Source organism: Nuphar pumila, chromosome 13 (assembly GCF_984573655.1).
Source record: "Nuphar pumila chromosome 13, dmNupPumi1.hap1.1, whole genome shotgun sequence".
NCBI classification, from domain to species: Eukaryota; Viridiplantae; Streptophyta; class Magnoliopsida; order Nymphaeales; family Nymphaeaceae; genus Nuphar; species Nuphar pumila.
This window is the reverse complement of record NC_143261.1, coordinates 3284020-3310374: the sequence shown is the minus strand read 5'-3', so window position 1 is coordinate 3310374 and position 26355 is coordinate 3284020. Positions and strand designations below refer to the sequence as shown.

Below are 26355 nucleotides of genomic sequence, written 5' to 3'. Positions count from 1 at the left end.
GACCTAGCCGCGCTGGCTCAGCCTGCTGTAGCACGGTCTCTGTACATGTTGGCGTAAAACTCCGATAAATTATCCTCCGACCCTAAGGAGTCACCAAGCTTCAGCTTACCCAGGAGGTGACGCCCATGAGATTTGAACCTAGACTGCCCGTCTAACAGCCAAACTCCTGGGGTCCCAGTCGGCCAGTTTCTACTAAACCAAACATAGACTTTTTTTGGTCAAAGAAAAAAAAAAGGATCCGGAACCGAACCGAACCGAGGAGTAGTGTAGCCAATTATTATCTCGCATTGAGGCATTCATGGTCCAATAACTTGTAGATCCGACCCGAATCTCTTCTTCTACGCGGTTGTGTTGTGTACAAGTCGTATACTAGTCGTGGCCGAGTGAAAAATTGTATTCACTTGTTCCTCTTCTCTTCCCAAAAGAGCACAAAAAGAGAAAGAAAGAAAGAAAGAGAAAGAAAGAAATGGCGGGTGCTGGGAGCAGCAGGGCGGCCGTCCAAGCTACCAACGACGATGCCTCCGCCAGCAAATTGTACCACCCCTCTCATTCTCCCTCTATTTCATTCATTGTTTGTTTTCATAAATCTCGTTTTCAGTTTTTTCATCCTTCTACCTGTGAATCTCATCGTTGAATCAGCGCGATTCTGCGCAGTGAAATCGCTAGCGTTCGCTTCCTAGGGCAGATTTTTCCCAAGCTAAGTATCGGATTCTTTCGATCCTCAATCGCCCCGATGATCCTATTCAAAGTTCGGGGAAATCGGTTTCGGATTGAATGGGAAAACATGGACCGATTAGATCGATCAGCGATTCAGATCGAGATAAACAAAATCATCGGATATCGATTCGATCCATCAATTGTTCAGTATTTCTAATGGAGTAATGCTTTGATTTCTAGGGTTTTTGGACGGCATGGCTAGCTTGTAAATACGCCTACGCAGCAGAACTGTTGGTTCATCTTCGTAATGAAACCTGCCCTGCGCTCTCTCTTAATGGAAAAAACGTAGATGTGGGTTTGTTAAGTACGAATTTGAGAAAGGACAGTGACATATGATCTCACAAATATATGGCAAAGTTTCGTTTTGCGTTTATTCAAACACACAAGATGCAAAATCAATGTCACCGATATTTCCGATATCTTGAAAATATTTCAGTTCTTTCATCTGATAATTAATGAACGTATTGGATTTCTGGGAGTCTGAGTAAAAGAAGAGGGAAAATACGACCACTACACTATAGTAGGTATATCAACTATGCCGGATCATTTATCATATTACATAAGTCCACCATGGGTGGATAGCGGGATTCGAACCTGCATCTTCTCCTTGGCAACCATACCCGAAAACTTTAGTTGTAAGGTTAGCTATATACTTCAGTGTTTCTAACTATTCACATGTCATCATCATCAAATGATACAAGTCTTGCATAAGAATCTACAACGCACTAAAAGGCCCTTGTTGACGATCCTGGAGACACTCATAAACTGCTCTTCCATAAGGGCGGGAAAGAAGAAAGTGAACGGAAGCGGATCCACTAATTCTTCAAATTAGTACTTTCCTGGAGTATTGGATCAAGGAAGAAGTGATTGTAGGAGTGAAGTGTTGAGTTGATACAATTTAAAGAAGCGAAGTGGCAGGGCCAAATGCAAACAATGCAGTCAAATTTATTGATTCTCGGATCCTAAGATATCAAATGGGATACATCAAATTGACATGTTTGTTGACTCATGTATTTGGTTTATGGTTTCTCTTGGCTATATGGTTCATTGGGGGAGAGGTTGAGCTTCCTGAAATAGTGAACGGTCTTATCAATACACAAATGTATAACTCCATGGATGGGATTTGGTATGATACTTATGAGATAAATGACATCGCTGAGATTGATATTCAAATCTTTCATCTTAGAATTAGAACCTATTGATTTGACCCCATAAGTGGGATATTATCAGTAATTACAGGTCAGCTAATAATATTGGCAAAATATCATGATATTTTCAAAATATCATCAGAAATAAAAATACCACGGATAATAGCACGGTATTATCATGATATTTTTGAAAAAAATCTCACTTTTATTTTTTTAAATCCCAAACTTTGCATTTTTGTTTCTTTATTGTATTTAAAAATTGTTTACATTTTTGTTGCTTGGGAGAGAAAGGTTTAGAATGGTTGACAAATCTTTTTAACTTGATTTGGCGAACAAATAAGATGCCTAATGAGTGGAGGAAGAGTACTTTGGTGCCTTTATATAAGAATAAGGGTGATATACAAGATTGCACAAACTATCGTGGTATAAAACTCATGAGTCATACTATGAAACTTTGGGAGAGGGTGATTGAGTCTAGGTTGAGGAAGGTTGTCATGATATCGGAGAATCAATTTGGTTTTATGCCTGGAAGATCAACTATGGAAGCTATACATCTTCTTAGACAACTTATTGAAAGATATAGAGAGAGGAACAAAGATTTGCATATGGTTTTTATTGATTTAGAGAAGGCATACGATAGAGTACCTAGGGACGTTCTCTGGTGGACAATGATGAAGAAAGGTGTTTCTCTCAAGTACATTAGTATAATTAAAGATATGTATGAAGGAGTAGTAACCAATGTCCGCACTTGTGGAGGGGTGACAACCAATTTTCCGATAACGGTTGGGTTACATCAAGGATCTGCTTTAAGCCCTTTCCTATTTGCGATAGTGATGGATGAGCTTACGAGATCAATTCAAGAAAATGTACCGTGGTGTATGTTGTTTGCTGATGATATTGTTTTGATTGATGAGTCTAGAGCTGGGGTTAATGCTAAGTTAGAATTATGGAGACAGACATTGGAAGCTAGAGGTTTTAAGTTGAGTAAGAGTAAGACTGAATATATGGAATGTCGGTTTAGTAAGCAACGAAGTAGTGATGGGAGTGTAGTGAAGCTTGGTGAGCAAGATATACCGGTGAATGATTATTTCAAATATTTGGGATCCATCATTCAAAAGTATGGAGAAATTGATGGAGATGTAAATCATAGGATAAAGGTTGGGTGGATGAAATGGAAAAGTGCTACTGGAGTGCTGTGCGATCGTAGAATGCCATTGCGGTTGAAGGGAAAGTTTTATAGGACGACTATTAGACCCGCTTTACTATATGGTACGGAATGTTGGGCTGCCAAGAGACATCATATTCAAAAAATGAGTGTAGCTGAGATGCGGATGCTTAGATGGATGTGTGGAAATACAATAAAAGATAAGATTCGGAACGAAGAGATACGTAAGAAGGTAGGTGTTGCACCCATTGAAAATAAGATGCGAGAGAATCGTTTACGGTGGTTTGGACATATTCGGCGAAGGCCTAATGATGCTCCAGTTAGAAGGTTGGAGAAATGGGAAAATATATTAGTTAAAAGAGGTCGGGGTAGGCCTAGGAAGACTTGGATGGAGATGATAGGAAAGGATATGAATGCTTTGAACCTCACCGAGGACATGGCGTTGGATAGAAATGATTGGAGGAAAAAGATTCATGTGGAAGACCCAAAATGAATTTCTTTTTTGGTTCATATCGCTGACCCCAATTGTTTTGGGATGAAGGCGTAGTTGTTGTTGTTGTTGTTGTTGTTGTATTTTCTTATATTTGTTCAAGAAAAATGATACAAAACCTATTATTTTCTTATGTTTCTTATCAATTTTTATATTTTAGAAAAATTTAAAACTCCCGAGATTTTCCCAAGAAAAACTACTTATTGAAAATCTCTCTGAGAAAACCCCTCGCTGAGAAATCAAATTTGTTCTTTTTCCTGCTTTGACATTCATGTTGGACCTTTTGGAGTGTCCAGGTAACATAACATGTAATTATGAAGTTGCACAGCTCATGACTATATATTGGCAATATATTCAAATTGTATGTGGACTAGATAAAAAGAACATGTTCTTTTTGGGATTACAATTGGGTTGTTGCTCTAGCAACTGAAGTTCGAGTTACGGGGTCCAGTGAGGTAGTTTTCTGTTCAGACCTATCAGGCCAGCCTGAAGTTCGACTTCTACCTTATCAAGCAAACCCAAATTGACAGTTGCAATTAGGATGATCAATGATGTCTTTTCTTCTCATGGGTTACATGTAGCTTTCTTTGTTGAAGATTGAAGTATTGGCTGGATAATGTTAGTAGGATCTCTCAACAGCATAGTTGAGCTGGTGATTTTCAGAAATTCTGTCCTGTTGTCTGTTTTGTGTTCATTACTTGTAAGTTGTCCGTGTAATTGTAAGAACTATTTTGTACATTTGGGATTTGTATATTGCCTTCTCTTATTCTCTAGGACTACTCATTAGATGCATTCGTTTTTCTTTTCTAAAGAAAATTGTGTGCACTTCTTAGATAATTAATTTTAGGTAAAATTGTTTGGTTAAAATGGGTAGGTCTAATACTATTGTAACCCTTCTTTGATAAAGTTATTGTTGTGGTTAAAATTGATACCATTGTTAATTGCTTGCCTAGATCCTGTGTTAAGAAGGGATACATGAGAGATAATTACATCCAGTTCTTTGTTCGAAGACCTATCCGAAGATCCCCTATAATCAATCGTGGTAGGGATAGATTGCTGCTTAATTTGATGTTGGATATTGTTTTATATGTTGACTCTTGAGTCTTGACTAAACTTTTTCGTGGGTAAGCATGGAAATTGGTGTTGTGAAGGTTATTATGCACGCTGGGCTTCTCTGCGGAAGCTTATGTTTCAGTTCTTGAAGTTTGGGCATGGCAAAGATGCTGAAAAGCATATCAAGAAACAGATTGTTTCTCTTGGAGCCGGCTTTGATACCACCTTTTTCCAGCTTCGGGTATGTAATTCTGCATATACGTGTTCATTTGGATGTGGAGAAGAATTAAATTGACATTCTTGGCTTGGTGCATACTTCTCACTAGAAGCAGGTTTATAAAACTAATCCATGCTTTTGCAAATATGATTTGTTATTAGTGTAAAGAGATGAGAATCAACACCACCAACCAAGCACTTTGGTCCACCAAATAGCCACCAAAGGCACAATCACAAAGAGCCACTATGGGCACACTCACAAAAGGCCACTAAGGGCACAATAGGCACACACCAAGGGAACATTCACTATTGAAAATATTATTTTTATTAATCACAATAATGCACATAAAATGCATGCATTACAAAGAGGGGAAAACCCCTTTATATATATACAAAGGAAACAACCAACTAGCCGTTAGACTAGCTTTAACGGCTAGTCAACACAATGTTGACTCAAAACAACAAAAAATACAAAAGAAATAAAAAGAAAGAATAAAAAATATCCTATTCTAAATGAATACAATAATATGTATATACACGTTTATATGTATATACATATACATGCATAAGTATGTACACACACACACACACACACATATATATATAACTAAGGAAGAAAGTGGGGGATAGAAAAGAACTAATCATAAATATATATTTCTCAGAGGTTCACGAACTACGTCACTCTTTGTTGGCGGGTCTCTTCGTATGTGTTGTTCGGAAAGCGGAGGACTCAATGATTATTTGTTCGCCGAAAACAAAAGTGAAGATTTTGGTGGATAGGGATCCCATAAAAACTTCATTCGAGGAATGGGCCAGACCCGACCATTTCTCAAGGACAATAACTAAGGGCCCTAATACTACCACTTGCATCTGGAACCTACATGTTGATGCTCACGTTTTTGATAGCCCTACAAGTGATTTGGAGGAGATCTCCCCAAAAGTATTTAGTGCTCATTTCGGTCATATATATATATATACACATAAAAAAAATGTACATCTTCACACTTCCCCTCAAACTTACGGTATGATGACCGAAACTTTGCTAAGAAAGAAGTGAAACCAAGGAGCTGGGGAGAGGTTTGGTGAAGAAGTTTGCTAAACTCAGATGTGACATATGGCGGATCAATGTTGCCTTAAAGATACTCCTCTCATACGTAGTGACAATCCATCTGGATGTATTTTGTTCTCTTGTGAAACGTATGGTCGCTGGCGATGTAGATAACACTCTTGTTGTCAGAACACATTTTCGAAGCTCCTTTTACATGAACCGCCTTCTTAGCCAACAATCTTCTTAGCTAAACCACCTTCATCATGGTCGTAGCCATGACACGGTATTTGGCTTCTGTTGATGAAAATGAGACCATTTGTCGCTTTTTGCACCTTCATGAGATCAATGATTCACCTAAAAAAACATAAAAACCCATGGTTGAGTGCCTATTGTTGAGGTCACCTCTCTAGTCAACATCAGTATAAGCAATTAAATCTAACATAGACATAAAAGACATAAAAGACCTCTAGAAAAAGAATTTTTGATATATCTAATAATCCTTAAAATAACTCCTATGTGTTTGATGTATCTAATAATCCGTAAAACAACTCCCATGTAAACGGATGTAGGGGCATGTTAGAATTGACTAATTGTATGAAAAAATGTGCTATGTTTGGTCTAGTAATCGATAGTTAAGAGAGTGCTCCAATGAGTTGTCGATAAGACATCAGGTCTTCAAGAAGCTTTCCATCATCAATCCTTATCTTGACATTAGTAGCCTCGGGTCTATATACTCTCTTATGATTCGTAATTTCAGATATGAAAACATCATAGGTAAACTTAGATTGAGATATCAAGTACCCTCTAGGAGAATAAACAACTTCAATTCCTAGAAAATATCTTAGAAAACGCAAGTCAATCATTTCAAAATTATTTTTAAGAAGCATTTTAATATTTTCAACTCCTTATTTGTCTCTACCAATGTTGTGAAAAGCGTGGAGGCGTAGCGTAGCTCTCCACCAAAAACTGAAGCAAGGGGTAAGCCTCAATGCATAAAACATAAGCCTTATTTAAAAAAAAAAACTTTAAAAAATCTTTTAAAAACTAAAAATATAAATAAAATTAATAAATAAAAGAAATGCAACAACATAAGCTTTAGCCAACAAATATCATACAACAGATAATTTGATCATAGAAGTGCTTCAATCACTAGTAATTATCATAATCAAACAATATGCACCAAAGAGAAAATGTAATGACTACATTGGCACATTAACCTTGTCGCTCCCAAGAAGATCAGTGATTGGAGAGAGAGAAAGAGGGAGACCGAGAGAGGGAGAGACAGAGAGAGAGGGAGACATAGATAGAGGGAGACCGAGAGAGGAAGAGACAAAGAGAGAGGGAGACAACGAGAGAGGGAGAGACAAAGAGAGAGAGAGAGGGAGAGCAACAAGGGGAAACAAAGAGAGGGAGGGCAACACCACCTTCTTCTTCTTCCTCTTTTTGGCAGAGAGTGAGGGAGACAACGAGAGGGAGGAGGGTGAGAGATGAGAGAGAGGGCAAGAGATGAGAGTGGGAGACGAGAAGGGGGAGTCCCTAATCAGTTAAGCCTCACCTTTTTTGGGTTTGACCCCCATTTGACTTGTAAAAAATGAGGGGCGTGCCTCAACCGAGTAAGATAACAATTAAGTCAAACAATATCTAAATCCAAACCGTACTAAACATGTCATACCATACTTTCAGAGCTTGCTTGCCATATAGAGCGCTACTCAAGTGAAAAGCTTTTCCTTCAGGAATACTCATACCAAGTGGTGCCTCTATGTACACTTCAATTAAATTCCTATTAAGAAAGTCATTCTTAACATCCATTTGATATATGAACCAATTCCTAATAAGAGTCCTAATAGTAGTCATCTTAGCAATATGAGCAAAAGTTTCTTCGTGATCTATACCATATTCTAGGAAATATCCTTTGGCTATTAACCTAACTTTATACCTTTCAAGAGTACTATTAGACTTAGTTTTTACTTTATACACCCACCTACATCCTATAGGTTTCTTTCCTAGGAAAACATCTTGAAGTTTTCAAGATTTGACTTTCTCTAAGGCCTCTAATTCTACTATCATGATTTCTACTTATTCGGGGTGTTCTTTAGCTTGGGCATAGGACGAGGGTTCTACATATGAGTGGATAAGGGCAAGACATGCTTTGTACTTAGATGAAAAGGACTCGTAAGACATAAATTTTTGTCGGGGTTTGGATATTCTAGATGACCGCTTAGTTTGAACATTATCTTTACTTTTAATTTTTGAATATTTTTCAAGTGCACATGAAGGTCTTTGATCCCCACATCTAGCATATTGCAAATAGGTTATATCACTATCAAATTGCTCTTCACTATATATTTCATTTCTCACAACAACATTTTCATTAGAATCATTATCTATCTCACAATCATAATCATCAATATCATGATTTGGAATAAAGTCAAGCAAGAAAGAATACTCAAGTACTTCCTTTGGCTTTTCATAGTAAAAAAAACCACTTTTTAGAAATGACACATTTCTCAAAACATATAATTTTTCATTTTTAGGGTCATAACTGTAAGGAAACAACTTTGAATATATTAGGTTCAATAATGAACCAATACACATGCACATGCACATGAAATGCGAATATACCCACTAAAGGGGAAAACACCAAGGTTTTAAAACTCGCCGAGTCAACTCGGTGACTCGGCTCGGCTCGGCCCTTCAGCGAGTCAACCCAGCAAGCTAAACTCGGTCGGCTGTGACTCGGCCTGACTTGGCCTGACTCGGCTTGACTCGCCCTGACTCGGGCGAGTTCTGGAATGTTTAAAATTTGATTTTTTGAGTATTTCAGAATAAAAAAAATTATAATATTATTGAGAATATTGTTGTTACTTTCTTAATGTCTTCAATATGTAAAGAAGACAATATGTGACTATGATCTAAGGTAAATGTTATTGGATATGAATCTATTTCTAGAAGCATCAGGCAGGACAATCTTCAGATTCAACAACAGCTAATTAATATTGTATGATCAAGTAGATTGCTGCTTTTATTATGTTCTACACAATTATATTTTTTGCAGTTTCTTTGCATAAATGCATTTAATATTTTGCTTTAAACTTTACTAACATGACTATATAACAAAGAAGAATTTGGTTTTCTCCTCACACCTTTCCTCTTTGCCCCATCTTTATGAAGGCATAATAGACAAGAAACTGGAACAAAGTCATACATAACTTTGGCCTTAACATCCATAGAGTTCCAACATCTACTTGGTGCTTCTTTCTTGTCCTTTGAGACTTCATATTTTCTTTGTATCTCATATAGGCTATACCTCTTTAATCAGAACCAATTGTCCTCACCTTGCCTTATCACATCCAACAAAAATTTCTCTTTTCTTTATAGGTATGTGCATTTTTAATGCATAAAGGCATCTATGTAACTAGAATAAATTGTGCTCTTTCATTCCACATTTCCAACTTATTGCTCATTAATGAACAATTTATCCACATGCTACGATCTCCTTATTTCAGTTCAACCCAAGATTCTGCATGGAGCCAAAAAACATCTCTTGTTTACTGAAAAACATGGTTTGAGACAAATTAAATATTGTTTTTCTTTTAAAATCAAAAGTTAACAAAACCCGGTCCGAGTCACCGAGTTGACCCGCCGAGTCACGAGTCAATAAAGAACGAGTCGAGTCCCGAGTCACAAGGTTTTAAAACCTTGGAAAACACAAGCACATAATGTGCTAACACATAAACCCACAAAGGGGCAAAAATGCCTATAAGGCATAAGTTGATATTATTGAAAAGAGGAAGGGTGTAACACCCATTACATGGAGCAAAGGCTCCTCCAAAGGAGTGAATAAATTACAAGGGGGGGAGACCCCTATTTATAACAAGAGAGGAGCCACATAGGGGGCTCCCAAAGGAGTCGTTGGGAGCGCTCCCCAACGACTCTTTGGGGAGCCTCCCTAGGTGGCGCAAACCACAAGAATGAATAAAATAAAAAAATACAAATAAAAATAAAAATAAAGTTACAAACATATTCCAAATGGAATATGCGTAAAAAGGTGAAAAGACTAAACTACCCTTATGCCTAATAATAGAGAAATATATATTTTATATATATAATTAGGAAGATACATATATATACCATATATGTATATGTATCATCCTTTATATATATAAAATATATATAAGATTACAAAGATTAAATGATACATTTTAACAGCCCCCCTCAAACTTTGCGTGGGGGAACGAAAAGATTGAAGAATGCAAGAGGAAGAATCTCAAGACTTCAAGAGCCTTCAGTCCGAATGCCATTGAAATTTGCAAATGTCTTCCTCCAAAGTCTTTAACGATGAGCACCTTTCATGATCTATCCAAGGTACTTCTTTTCCTCTCATCTTCAAGATCCTGTGGAACAAATCAAGAAGAAGTCCAAGTAAAAGATATCTTTGCACTTTAATCAAGTGAAATATTCCAAATAAGATGAATTAACCAAAAAAATCATATCATATAATTCATCCAAAAGTAATGGTGCAAAAAGATATTCTATGCATAATTCATCACAGGATTTGATGGAACAAGATAATTACTTATGTATGCAAAATTATTTTAGAAAACCAATTTTTCATAATCATATACCATGTTGAAGAGGGAGCGAAAACAAATTACAAGAATGCATAATGCATTCATAAAGTCCAACATTGGACAAACACAACCTCATAACGAGGAATAACATAATGGTCCACAAGGGACACCACAAGAAGCCTACGAAGAGGCACAAGTTGCACATAATTTATTGAATGAGGGCCAAAAGGCCATAATGATCATATGCATAAAATATCATGAAATGAATCACCACCTAAAAGAGTCATTAATGATCATGCTCTAATCATACTTTAGTCAAGTAATATGAACCGATAAGATAGAAAGAGAAGTGTTTTTGATTTTTAGCAAGTCCTTTGAAAGCGATTTCAAGAGGGAAATGCTCAAAAGAGTGTATAAAACACAAGAGTTCAAAAAGGTTTTAAGTCCACTTAAGAGGCAAAATAATGAGAGTTATTTGAGTAGAGAACCTTACACATTTAAGAACATCTCACTCAAATGATTACAAAAACTCATTTTGCATATCAAATATAAAAGGTGACCAAAAAATCAATTTGATTTTAAAATATGCATATTAATGTTATGATTCACTTGTATCTTAAAAAAACAAAATATGAATGAAATTTCACAAATTTCAACAATAATTCATCCATTACAAGCAACTACCTCATTAGTCCTCCAAAATCCATAAATCAAGTGTGTAAGCTACTAGATCAAGAACATAAATATAATGCCATTAAAGGCCAAGGACACACACAACGGTATGTAAAAGAACCTCTTGTCTACATGTAATAATATTTGAAATGAGTGCATCAACGATAAGACCAAGAGAATACACGCCAACATGGACCAAAAGCATCTCTTATCTACGTAAAAATCCACTCAAGAGCAAGTATGTTCAGCTACTAGAACAAGAGTATCAAGTCAACCATGGGCTAAAACACAATACATCTCTTGTCTACATAAAATGACACTTAAAATGAGTGAAAGAAGTCAACCATGGGCATATATCTCAGCGACTAGAACAAAGACACAAATGTCAACATGGACTAAAATCACACACCATGGTGTGAATCAACGTGCCTTGTCTACATATAATAACACTCAAGACAAGTGTGTTCAGCTACTAGACCAAGAGAGCAAAGCCAACAAAGGGCTACCAACACACAATGGTGTAATAATATGTCTTGTCTACATATGATGACACTTAGATAAGATGTATAAGAGGAGAAGACTTTTGAGGCAATAAAACTTTGTAATGACAAACATATAAATAAAACCTTGGACAATATTTTTTTTAAAATAAATATGTGCACATACGCACAACAAGAACACTTGGAACACTTGTGCACAAAAGCACAAAACACGAAATCACAAATGTGCAAATGTACTCATAAGATTCATAAGCAATAAAAGGTTGGGCAATAATCCCCAACACCCTTGAATTAAATATACCTTAAAACATTTAAGGTTCCAAGACACCATATATCTATCATATTTATATATAAATAAGAGCATCCATAAGATCAATGGACAAAAGAAAATGAGTGACACACTCATAATTAGAGATCATATAACAAATCATTCTAGAGTCCCAAGGTGCTCATAACTCACCTCAACAACCATCTTTAATATGGTAATTGGACAATCTAAAATGACATAACACAAGGTGCCCTTAACTCACCTCAACAATTATCTTTAATATAACAATAAGGCCATAAAAAGGATTGATGCATCATATAACTTGTGATGGATAAAAATAAATGTCATAAAAAGGAAATGAACACTTAGGGAAATCATTTTCCAAATATGTGATTTTACAAAGAGGGCAGATTCAAAGGTCCAACATAATTAATCACAACAATATGCCTTATAATAATTTTGCATAAATACAAAATTATGTTTAATCATGATCATTATCAAAAGACTCAATAAACACAACATGAAATATTTAAGCAATGTCATGTTGTGAGAACGGATTTGGAATAATCCAAGAATCAAATCAAGCCTCTATACATTGCAATTATATGCATACCAAGATGTAGAATGACAATAATCTTAAATGAGCAAATTTAAGACAATATGTAACAAGAAATTGCGGAAGCACTTATAATGATAAAAGGAACAATCTCACAAGTCCACTAAGGGACAAAACAAGCCCTAAGGAAGGCAATATATATCATCTCTTTATTGAAAAGAGAGTACCATGTGAAAATGTCTATGAATAGACAATACGCATACAAGCATGAATACTTTATAAAAGAAGTGTACGAAGACACTCTCACAACATTTGAACAAAATACGCAAAAAGCATAATAATAGCAAACATGCAATAATGCATGTATAACAAGGAGCAAATGCTTGAGACTCTCAAGCTTTCACAAAGATGGTAATATTAAAAAAATCTCATAAAAAAACCAATATTAAAAAGAAGCTTATAACAATCATGAAATCTTCTCAAAGAGTATATACTTATAAGAAGATTCACAAGGATAAAAAGGCCTCTCAAAGAGAGATCCAACAAACAAAATTCTCAAATGAGGATACATACGAAAGAAAGAGAGAAAACTTTATTAAAGTGGAGAAAATCCCCAAAGAGAATACTAGGATTGTGTTATGGCATAAATCTATAAACAAAAATTCATAATATTATATGACTTAATAGATTATAACCAATGGCATGAATATGTTTTAAATAAACACAACATGAAATATTTAAAACATATGTAATAAGTATGCAACATTAATAAAAACTATAAATCTTATAATAAAACATATTCTTGAAATTAAATTGAAGAATGAAAAGAGGATAACCATATTTTATGAGATCATTTTTAAAAACTTAATTCAACCGATATTATAAAAATGCCTTCTTAATCAAACATTGCTCGTATGAAAAAGAACTCATTAGGTAGGAAAATAAAACATCATTTTTCAAAGACACATGTTATTATGAAAAAACCTCATATAGGACATTTTAGAGGGTAAACACATACCTTTAATATGAAATAATTATGATGAGAGTATGTGAGCAATGCTACATCTCTCACAAACATTTTACTTCTAACATAACTTTCTTTAAAAAACTTATTTTTCAAGAAAAGACATACGAAAGAGAATAATATAAAAAGTTCAATGGAATTGTTAAGAATCCAAACTCATAATGACATGGAGAATACAAATGCAAAAACATATCTAATTCTTTATAATGCTCAACATTTAAAGAAATATAATGCATACCAAACATTTTTAAGAAGCAAAAGAGAGAAACACATATGAAAAAACATATAATTCTTCATAATGCATAATACTTAAAGAAATATAATGCATATCAAATAATTTTAAGAAGTAAAAGAGAGAAACGAGAACTTCAACATTCTTCTTTAAAATTTCTTGAATAACACGCTTTCCAATGCAACAAAGAGCAACTCGATCCCAACCTTGCTTTGATACCATGTAAGGAAACAACTTTGAATATATTAGGTTCAATAATGAACCAATACACATGCACATGAAATGCGAATATACCCACTAAAAGGGAAAACACAAGCACATAATGTGCTAACACATAAACCCACAAAGGGGCAAAAATGCCTATAAGGCATAAGTTGATATTATTGAAAAGAGGAAGGGTGTAACACCCATTACATGGAGCAAAGGCTCCTCCAAAGGAGTGAATAAATTACAAGGGGGAGACCCCTATTTATAACAAGAGAGGAGCCACATAGGGGGCTCTCCAACGACTCTTTGGGGAGCCTCCCTAGGTGGCGCAAACCACAAGAATGAATAAAATAAAAAAATACAAATAAAAATAAAAATAAAGTTACAAACATATTCCAAATGGAATATGCGTAAAAAGGTGAAAAGACTAAACTACCCTTATGCCTAATAATAGAGAAATATATATTTTATATATATATATATATAATTAGGAAGATACATATATATACCATATATGTATATGTATCATCCTTTATATATATAAAATATATATAAGATTACAAAGATTGAATGATACATTTTAACAATAACATCTATATCCCTTTTGGTTGTCTGCATATCCAAAGAAAGCACAAGGAATAGCCTTGGGAGGAAATGTTTCATTTTTGTTGGTCAAAACAAAACGCTTGCATTCAAAAACTCTTAATCAGAAGTAACCAGGAGAAAATTTAAAAAGTTTTTCGACAAGAGAGATATTTTGCAATGATGAAGATGACATTCTATTTATAAGATACACAACGGTCAAGGCGACTTCGGTAAAAAAACTTTAGGTACATGACTTGAAATAAGTAGAGTTCTAGTAGTTTCAACAATATGTCTACATTTTCTTTCAGGCAAACCATTTTGTTGAGGTGTGCGTGAACAAGATCTTTAATGTGTAATGCCATTTAAGTTAAGATTATCTTTAAATTCTTTAGACAAAATCTCCCATTGAATTCTTACGGAAGATGAAAATGTTGTTAAATATATTCTTAACAAAATTATGAAAATTTTGAAAATGCAAAAAGACTTCGGATTTATGTCCAATGAAGTAAATCAAAGTATGTCTAGTAGCCCCAAAGGGGTTTGGCATAGTGGGATGCAACATAGGCCGTTAGGTAGGTGGTCTAGGTTCAAATTTCATGGGCATCATCTCTTGCTCAAGCCGAAGCGTGGTGACTCCCTGGGGGCAAGTGGTAGGCCCGCAGAGTTTTATGCTGCCATGACAACGACCGTAAGTATGGCAGGCAAAGCCAGTGCAACTAAGTCTCTTATCCTGGGAGTAGTTTCTCCTTGTAAATATAAAAAAAGTATGTCTAGTAAAATCATCAACAAATATTATATAGTATGCATATCCATCTTTTGATACAATTGGTGCTAGGCCCCAAACATCCGAATAAACTAATTCAAGTGGCCTTTTGGAGACAAAAGTTCTTTCATAAAATGGTAATTTCTTCATTTTGTCAAGAATACAATCATTACAAGCAAAATTTTCAACATTATAATTTTTTTTATATTTGGAAAATATGAAATTTTAGATACACCTAGATGTCCCAATCTTTTGTGCCACAAGTCTAAATCTAATTTTTGAACATTATAAAAAAAAATATTCTTGGGTATTTTTCAAAAGTTCATTTTTAATGAACTTTTGGGTACATGAACTTTTGAACATTATAACAAAAAATATTCTTGGGTATTTTTCAAAAGTTCATTTCTTTGAACTTTTGGATCCTGCACCCAATCTTTTCTTTGGCCTTCCTTAATCAGCTTCACTGACTAGCGATCCTGCACCCAAAAACCATTTGATAAGAATAAAACAAGACATATAAAAATTGAATGGGAATCAAAATAAAACACAAATAAAAATTAAAATAAATTAGTGTAAGAATTACATTTTTAACAAAATCTAAAAATAATGACAAACAATTTAGAGAAAGCACATGAAAGTGAGTGAGAAGAGTTTGAGAAAACGCATAAAAGAATATATAAGAAGAATAGATGAAGTGTGTGAAAAGCATAGGAGAAGTGTGGGAGAATCGAGATTCTCATCAAGTTTTGGAAGCGAGGAGTATCGCGCTTCCGAAGCGAGTTTTCGAGAAGCGGGCTTCCCACCTATCTAAGAAGCTTCCGGTAACTCTGGAGTCATCCACCATCCCCCACAAGCTTTTGACCCAAATGTGGGTCTTCGTGGTAGAAGACCACATTATGTAATTTGTTATTGAGCTTGATGGGCACGATGCTGACACTCTCCTTGTCCTCCATGGAGAGAGAGAGAGAGAGAGAGAGAGAGAGAGAGAGAGAGAGAGAGAGAGAGAGAGAGAGAGAGCAGTCTTCAATCACAAACACTTGGGGAGCAGCCCATGAGCACACGAATAAGGGCCTCTCTACGTCAATATGCTATATGATCACCAACTTCACGGATCAAGAGCTCTATGACTCTGAAATCATGTAAAGAGATGGGAATCAACACCACCAACCAAGCACTATGGTCCACCAAATAGCTACAAAAGGCACAATCACAAAGTGCCACTATGGGCACACTCACAAAAGTCCACTAAGGGCACAATTGACACACACCAAGGGAACACTCACTATTGAAAAATATTTTTTGTTAATCACAATAATGCACATAAAATGCATGCATAATAAAGAGGGGGAAACCCCTTTATATATACACAAGGGAACAACCAACTAGCCGAGTGTTGACTCAAACAAAAAAACAAAAAATTCAAAAAAGAAATAAAAGAAAGAATAAAAAATATCCTATTCTAAAAGAATAAAATAATATATAGATATATACATTATAGATATATACATATACATACATTTGTACATATATATATATACACACACACACATATATATATATATACACATATATATATATATATACACACACACACAAAATATACATCTTAACAATTAGTTCACATTTCAACTAATAGATCAATACCCACTTATTCTCCTTCCTCTGAAATACACATTTAAATAGTGAATACAGATGCAGTTTCCCAGTGTTATTTTGGAGGTTATGCGTCCCACAGGAATTTATATGCAACACTAATAACATACTGTTGTTTCTTTTGTAGGAAGAGGGGAATGCACCTGACTTGTATGTGGAGTTGGATTTTAAGGAGGTATGCTGCTCAGTTCATTCATACATATATAAGCTTTGTGTTTATGAGTGCTATTTGGCAACTTATCTTATAAGGTACCAACCTTCCTAGTGAAAACAATTGCATAAAGAATGTTGCACATTCTATTTATGTTCGGTATATACATAGATATTTATCTATGTATCTGGAGCTATCACTGGGATTTGAATAGCCAATTTATTGTGGTTATTCTTTAAAAAAGAGCGTAACAAGGACATAAGCATGGGAGAAAAATAGAGTACATTGTTGACAGACTTTGAGTGTGCAACATACCGACTTATCCTGAAGGATGACAAATCTTAAGAAAAGGAAGGATCTTGGTGTTTATCAGATGACAGAAAGATAAATATTTTGCTATATTTGGCATGATCTGTTAAGGTGCTTGTGGACCAAACAGTACACAGTTCATCAGTTCCCATGTGGATCTCAAAAATAAGCTTAGTTAGATGACCTTTTAGATAAATAGGTTCTTACCCATCTAATAGGTTTTCTAATCTGAAAAAATATCAGGCATATATTCAAGAATTTGATATTTACAGTTTCAAAAGTACAGTTATTAGTGCAGTTGGTTAGTGGATTGGGAAGCTCTGTGTGTGTGTGCGCACGTGCATGTCCCTGTGCGTATGACTTTGTATACAAAATCCGTTTTTAGTAGACAAAATGATGCAGTTTGATGCAGCGGGAAGAATCAGCTTTGATGCACTTGACTGGGGGAAAATGATGGCACGACCTTCCCAGTTGTGCGACGTGCAAGTAACAAGAAGAATGACCACTGAACGATGATTCTTATTTATATTTTCAATATAGTCTTCAATCACACAAGGGAACAAACTTTAACAAAAAAAGGAATAAACAATGGGAAAGAATAAAAGTTAAAGGGAAAGCTGCTGAAGAAAAAAAAACAATCAGAAGAAGGCTGCTGAAAAATCCATTCAAGTCTGCCCCCCACGCAAACCTAGGAGAGGGTTTTTTAAAGACTGTTGGCGGATTCGGGTCTCGGGTCCAGTCTGGGACCTGAGTCGTTTTCATGTTGCTGCTGGGTCTGTGTCGTCCGAGCCTAGGCCTGTGCTCGTCTGGAATAGGTACGCAGGGGTACATCGTCCCTGCATCTTGGTGCCGTGATCTAGATCGGATCCACTACTTGGGTCCGATCCTCGATCTCATCGTGCAGGTCCGGTCTCTTGCCTGGGTCAGGCGGTATGGATCTGGGGCGATCCTACTCTGCATCATTCTCCCCTGGTTGGGAAGAAGTCGGCTCTGACGACTTGTTGTCTCCACAGTAAGCATATAGATCAGATGTTAAAATGTAAAACTGTACATATATGTATATATAATAATATTATATTATTATATATATATATATAAATACATTTTTAATTTCTTTCTTTTCTGTATTTTTTTTCCTTTATTTTTATTTTTTGTCTTTATGTCATCTAGTTCAGTTTGAACTAGAATGACTGTTGCTAGTCAAGTCCTGTCCAGACTTGACTAGCAATAGAGCTGTTGGACTGACACAGTCCAACAGCTCTTAATAGAGCTGTTGGACTGACACATTCCAACAGCTCTAAATAGAGCTGTTGGACTGTGCCCAACAGCTCTATTGAGTCCTCTTTCAGCTGTGTATATAAAGGGGTGCAACCCCTCTTGTATTTGACTCCAATGCTTCTTAAGCAATTGGTTTTTCATATCAATAAAGAATACATTTTTATTTTTATTTTGTTTCCAGTTATACCCTTTTTAAGGGTTATGCTTTAGTGTCATTCTTGACACTTGCTCTTGTTAATCAAAGCTCGTGTTTCGAAGATCCCCATTTCATTTCATGGTATCAGAGCCGCGGAAGTACTAAATCTTGAGGAAAAGCTGCCTCGGTTTCCGTGCCCGTTTGCAAAAGTGTTCGCCACTTGAAGAAAAGTGTTTTATCACTTTTTTGGAGAAGATTTCACATCTTGTTGTATTGTTTTTTTTTTTCTTTTTTTCTCATTTTCCTTCTTGTTTCTCTTCTATCCCTATTCTTTCTCTCCTTGTAATCGATGGATGACAATGATAAAGTCACCATCATGCCTATGAAACTAAGCGATACGAACTATGTAACATGGGCTTCAATCATGAAGCACCATATATGGGGAAAAGGCTTATGGGGGATTGTGGATGGTTCCGATTCGGAACCTAAGCTATCTCTTACTAAAAAGGAGGGAGATAAAGACGTCCCTCTATCGGAAGAAGAGAAAATCAAGGCTATTGCCTCATACGAGAAGAAATGGAAAGAATGGAGAATATCTCATGCGAAGATAATGTCATGGCTTATCAATAGCGTTGACATTAAAAAATGCTCAAGTCTTGCCAAATTTGATCATGCCGATAAGGCATGGGAATACCTTAAGAATATGTATTCCCTTAAAGATATTGCACACGTGTGCAACCTCCAAGAAAAAGTTCGAATGATGACACAAGGAGACAAAACTATTCGTGAATATTACAATGGGTTGTCCGAACTTTGGGAAGAACTTTCCCTTTTAGAACCAAAGTGGCATTGTGCCGAAGACATCGAGCTTCGTCAGAAACAACTCGATGTTGAACATTTTTACCAGTTTATCACTGGATTAAGGCCGGAATTTGAAACCACTAAATCGGCCCTACTTCACCGAGGAAAAATTCCTTCTATTGTTGAAACTATTGAAGAGTTAACAATGGAAGAAAATCGTCTCCGGAAAGGTTCTTTAAAAATTGAAGATGATTCCGTTTTAGCCGTGTCTAGACCCGGGAATCATGTTCGATCATATAGGCCTCCTCACTTTAACCGACAAAATGGTGACTATGATAAGAAGAAAGTTATTTGTCATCACTGTCATGAACCGGGACACTACAGGCCACAATGTCCCAAACTTAAGGAGCTGAGAGAAAAAAGAGTTGCAATTGCTGGATCGGAGCCTAAAGATCAGGATGCACCAGTTTCCCTGGCCCAACTAATGGAGATCCTTCAGCCTCTCATCAAAGGTGCCTCTTCCTCATCTGAAGCTTCGACCGGCGCAGCAGCCTCATCTTTTTCTGATTTAGGTAAAATTTCTTGGCTTCTTGACTCTGGTGCATCTTTTCATATGACCTCAAATAATCAAAGTCTATCCAAATGTGTTAAAAATAAAACAAGTGTGTCAAAGGTCTTTACTGCTGATGGGACTTCTCTTGAAATAGAAGGAATAGGAGATTTTGAAAAAATTTATAAAACAAAAAATTTTTTTATTCCAGAAATTAGACATGTTCCCAAATTAAATTTAAATCTTTTATCTGTATCTCAAATTTCTGATTATGGGTGTAATATTTCTTTTTCTTCTCATGGTTGTTGGGTACAGGATCGCCAGTCAGGCAAGCTGATTGGGGAAGGCCATAGAGAAGGAGGACTCTATTACATGATTTTTTTGGAAATGCCGAATAAAGCTTTTTGTTATAATATTCAAAAAATAGAGTTGGAACTGTGGCATAAGAGACTTGGTCACCCACATATAGCCAAAATCCAACATTTTCCAAATCTAGGGAAATTTTGTAACTCTGAATCATTTGATTGTAAAGATTGTATTCTCGGCAAAATGAAAAGATTACCATTTCAGAACAGAACCTTTTTCTCTTCAAGACCACTTGAATTAATACACTCGGATGTTTGGGGTCCTGCACCAGTAATTTCTAAAGGAGGATTTGTTTACTATGTTATTTTTGTCGATGATTTCTCCCGACATACGTGGATGTACTTTCTCAAACATAAGTCTGAAGTATTTTCATACTTTCAAACTTTTCATAATATGGTTAAAAACAAATTTCAAAATGATATTACTATTTTTCGCACAGATTCAGGGGGAGAGTTTTTATCCACAGATTTTCAAAATTATCTTAAATTGCATGGCATCACACATCAAAGATCTTGTCCTTATACACCTCAACAAAATGGACTGGCAGAACGAAAACATCGCCATATTATAGAAACCACTAGAACTTTATTAATAGCAAATCAAGTCCCTAAAGACTTTTGGGCAGAAGCTGCCTTAACTGCCACTTATCTCATTAATAGGATGCCATCTTCTTCGTTACAAAATATCACTCCCATTGAAAAACTTATGAACATTTCTCCAGACTACTCTAGATTAAGAATATTTGGGTGCAAATGTTTCATATTTACTGACAAAAATGATAAACTTTCCCCTCGTGCGATTCCCTGTGCCTTTTTAGGATATGCTGAAAACCAGAAAGGTTATAGATGTTTTGACTTCAAAAATAATAAACTATATGTGTCTAGAAATGTTTCCTTTCTTGAAAAGGAGAGCTTCTTTGATTTTAGAAAATTAAAAGACGTCACTGAGTACTCCTTTTTGCTAGATCTAACATCAACATCTGATGAATATGACCTTGATTGTAACTTTGATGATGATCCAAGAATTATTGATCTTAATGTTGAAAATGAAGAAGTTCATAGAGATACTAGTATTCAATATTCCAGGCGACAAGAGTCTAATACTCCATGTGCACTTGAGAAATATTCTAACATTCCAACTAGACAATCATCCCGAATCTCGAGGCCTCCAGAAAAGTTTGTATCATACGAGTCTTTCTCACCCACATATAGGGCAGTTATTGCATTAATTCACTCATATGAAGAACCATCCACATATTTTCAAGCAAAAAATGATATCAAATGGATAGAAGCCATGAAAGTTGAATTAGATGCACTTGAAAAGACTTCTACATGGAATATTCAAGATCTTCCTCCAGGGAAGAAAACTATAGGATGTCGATGGGTTTATAAAATTAAAACCAAGAGTGATGGTACTCTTGAAAGATATAAAGCCCGTTTAGTAGCCAAAGGTTATGCCCAAGAATATGGGATTGATTATGAAGAAACCTTTGCTCCGGTGGCTCGTATGACTACTGTCCGAACCTTAATTGCCTTAGCTTCTATCAAAAAATGGTCTATTTTTCAAATGGATGTCAAAAATGCTTTTTTAAATGGAAAGCTAGTTGAAGAAGTATATATGGAACCCCCTCCTGGTCTAAGTATTCCTAAGGGTAAAGTCCTTCGCTTAGAAAAAACTCTTTATGGACTTAAACAAGCACCAAAAGCTTGGTATGATAGGTTTAGTCGTGTTATGATTGATATTGGTTTTCAATTCTGTTTAACTGACACTACTTTGTTTATTAAGAATTCTGATGCAGGGATCATTGTGCTTCTTCTCTATGTGGATGATATGATCATCACCGGAAGCGATAAACAGGGAGTTGAAACAATCAAAACACTTCTTAAATCTCATTTTGAAATGACTGATTTGGGCTTGTTAAGATATTTTTTAGGCATTGAAGTTGCTTATTCTCCTAGAGGATATTTATTATCTCAGACTAAATTTGCTTTTGATATTGTTTTCAGGTCTGGTATTACTGATGATAAGAAAGTTGACACTCCAGAAGTTGTTAATGTTAAAATGAAGATTGATGATGGAGAACTTCTTGCAGACCCTACTCCTTACAGACAGCTTGTCGGGGCACTTTCCTATCTATCCATTACCAAACCAGATATAGCACATGTTGTTCATACAGCAAGTCAATTTCAACATGCTCCTACTTCTGTTCATATGGGAGCAGTCATGCGTATTATCAGATACATCAAGTCCTCTCTTTCACGAGGACTTTTCTTATCTTCCTCCTCTTCTCTTGATTTAATTGCATATACTGATGCTGATTGGGGAGGTGATCCCAATAACAGACACTCAACCACTGGCTTTTGTGTCTTTTTAGGGGAATCATTAATCTCGTGGAGGTGTAAAAAGCAGCAGAAGGTATCTCTCTCATCCACCGAAGCTGAATACAGAGCCATGGCAACCACGACCATGGAAGTAGTTTGGCTCCGATGACTGCTTGCTGACATGGGAGTTGAAGCAACAAAGGCTTCACAAATGTGTTGTGACAACAAAAGTGCGATCTACATTGCCAGTAACAGAACATTCCACGAACGCACCAAACACATCGAAATGGATTGTCACTACGTCAGAGAGGAATATCTACACGGGATAATTGATCTGCCATATGTCACTTCAGAATATCAGTTAGCAGACCTCTTTACAAAGCCTCTCGCTGCTCCCCGATTTCACTTTCTCTTAGACAAACTTTCGCTCATTGTACCGTAAGTTTGAGGGGGAGTGTTAAAATGTAAAACTGTACATATATGTATATATAATAATATTATATTATTATATATATATAAATACATTTTTAATTTCTTTCTTTTCTGTATTTTTTTTTTCCTTTTATTTTTTGTCTTTATGTCATCTAGTTCAGTTTGAACTAGAATGATTGTTGCTAGTCAGACTTGACTAGCAATAGAGTTGTTGGACTGACACAGTCCAACAACTCTTAATAGAGCTGTTGGACTGACACATTCCAACAGCTCTAAATAGAGCTGTTGGACTGTGCCCAACAGCTCTATTGAGTCCTCTTTCAGCTGTGTATATAAAGGGGTGCAGCCCCTCTTGTATTTGACTCCAATGCTTCTTAAGCAATTGGTTTTTCATATCAATAAAGAATACATTTTTATTTTTATTTTGTTTCCAGTTATACCCTTTTTAAGGGTTATGCTTTAGTGTCATTCTTGACACTTGCTCTTGTTAATCAAAGCTCGTGTTTCGAAGATCCCCATTTCATTTCATCAGATACATTGAAGATAGGCGAAATATGCCAATCTTTAGGCAGTTCAAGGAGGTAGGCATTCAGACCTAATCGCTGAAGAATCTTAAAAGGACCATACTTCTTAGGACTCAATTTACCATAAGTACCCACTGGGAAACGCTCAGGACGCAGGTAAACCCATACTAACTGACCAACTTGAAACTGAACATCTCGACGACCTTGGTCTACGAAAGCTTTGTAAGCTTCGTAACTCTCAACAAGTTTGACTCGGACCTGTCTGTGGATGTCACGCATGTATTCAACGGCATCAAATGCGTCTGGTGCTAGGCCTGGGAGACTAGACATAGGTGCTAAATCTACTACATGGGTTGGTGACCGCCCATAAACAACTTGAAAAGGAGACTTGCTCGTGGACCGGTTGATGAAATTGTTATATGCGAACTCGGCTTGCGGCAAGACTAGGTCCCATGTTTTGGCATTCTCTCCAACTAGACTTCTTAGCAAGTTCTCTAGGGTGCGGTTCACGACTTCGGTTTGGCCATCGGTTTGTGGGTGGTATGCACTACTGAACTGAAGCTTGGTTTTCAATAAGGCCCATAACGATTTCCAAAAATGACTCATAAATCGTGTGTCACGATCTGAGGTGATCGTGTGAGGCAATCCATGAAAGCGGGCCACACCCTTGAAGTAGTATGAAGTTACTAACATGGCGTCAGTGATTCACTTACAGGGGACAAAAATTGCCATTTTGGAAAATCGGTCAACCACAACTAAAATGGAATCAAAACAACGCGAGGTTCTATGAAGACCCACAATAAAATCCATGGACACATTTCTGACGTCGACCCTTAGACACTTGACACACTCGACAACTTTGGACAAACTTGACATCTCTGCGCATTTTGGGCCAAAAGTATCATTCATCTAACAGGGTGAACGTCTTATCATGTCCAAAATGTCCAGCTAGTCCCCCTTCATGTAACTCAGAAATCAACTGAAGTCTAAGAGAGAAAGCATGCACACATAACTTATTACCTCGAAAAAGGTAACCGTTATGTATACTAAACCGGGGGTCAGCTGTGCTATCAGGGGAGAGACACCCTTCCCAGACTTGCTGGAAATCAGGGTCCGTAGTGTACAACTCCTTGCACTGCTTGAACCCAATGACATGCATTGACATAGTCATCAAAAGGCTATTCTTCCTGCTAAGTGCATCGGCTACCTTGTTTAGAGTACCTGATTGATGACGAATAGTGAAGGTGTACTCTTGCAAGAATTTGACCCACTTGGCATGTCGAGCACTCAACTTCTTTTGACTGTTCAAATACTTTAACGCCTCATAATCCGTGTACAAGACAAACTCCTTATAAATAAGATAATGCCTCCAATAACGAAGGGCTTGTACCACGACATAAAACTCGACGTTATAAGTGGAGTGCTGACACCTAGCTTGAGTCAGCTTTTCACTAAAGAAAGCAATGGGTCTACGGTTCTGACTCAAGACTGCACCAATTTTCACTTTAGAGGCATCACACTCAACCTCAAAGACTGCACTAAATTTAGGAAGGGCTAAGACGAGGGCACTAGTCATTTTCTCTTTGATGAGCGTGAAGGCCTTTCCCGCGACAGACGTCCAATGGAAACTAGTCCCCTTTAGGCACTCCGTGATAGGGGCCATGAGGGTGCTGAAGTTTCTCACAAAACGGCGGTAGAAAGTGGCTAACCTGTGGAAACTCCGGATCTCTCCTATAGTCTTTGGGGTAGGCCAATCTACAATCGCACGGACTTTGGCGAGATCCACCTTAACTCCATCAGACGACACAATAAAACTCAAAAATACAACACTTGATGTCATAAACTCACACTTCTTGGCATTGACATATAACTTCTCCTTCCGTAAGATCTCTAAGACCTGACGCAAATGACTCAAATGATCAGACAAAGACTAACTATAAATCAGAATATCGTCAAAATACACAACGACAAACTTTCCTATATAAGGACGCAATACTTGGGTCATCATGTTCACGAAAGTACTCGGGGCATTTGATAACCCAAATCGCATGACTAACCACTCATACAATCCATCACGTGTCTTGAATGTCGTTTTTCACTCATCCTCCTCTCGGATATGGATTTTGTGGTACTCACTTTTTAAATCAATTTTGGAGAAAATAGAGGCACCAACCAACATATCAAACATATCATCCAAATAAGGAATGGAAAAACGGTATTTGACCGTAATGCGATTTATGACTCTACTGTCAACACACATGCACATAGACCCATCTTTCTTAGGAGTGAGCAGGGCGGGTACGGCGCAAGGGCTCACACTCTCACAAATAAAACCCTTTTCAGTAACTCCTGAACCTGCCTCAACAACTCGACATGCTCGGATGGGTTCATGCGATACATGGGGAAGTTAGAGAGACTCGATCCCGGGATAAAATCAATGGCATGCTGCACCACCCTTATCGAAGGTAGACCATCAAGAAGGTCGTCTGGCATGATGTCACAAAATTCCTCGACAAGGGGGGCGATGTCTGCGGGAGTAGGCAACGCCGTACTCATCAACGGCTTAGCCACCAGGGCATAACAATAACCATCCTTCCGATTATGGCTCAAGAAAGACCG

The 26355-nt window shown here is 36.6% G+C and overlaps 1 protein-coding gene across 4 annotated transcripts in view; it reads left to right on the top strand.

The window, feature by feature from the left end:
* The first annotated feature begins 405 nt into the window (after positions 1 to 405).
* Positions 406 to 26355, top strand: part of LOC149817532 (leucine carboxyl methyltransferase 1 homolog) — a 98793-nt gene continuing 72843 nt past the window's right edge. For 3 of the 4 annotated variants that reach the window (XM_089984702.1, XM_089984703.1, XM_089984701.1), the window contains exons 1-4: positions 406 to 534; positions 4474 to 4562; positions 4672 to 4814; positions 16996 to 17043. In XM_089984702.1, the coding sequence (XP_089840828.1) occupies positions 467 to 534; positions 4474 to 4562; positions 4672 to 4814; positions 16996 to 17043 (348 nt within the window). In that variant the 5' untranslated portion in view covers positions 406 to 466. Of the gene's footprint in view, positions 535 to 4473; positions 4563 to 4649; positions 4815 to 16995; positions 17044 to 26355 lie in introns of all 4 variants that reach the window. The other variant, XM_089984704.1, reaches the window with a different exon arrangement.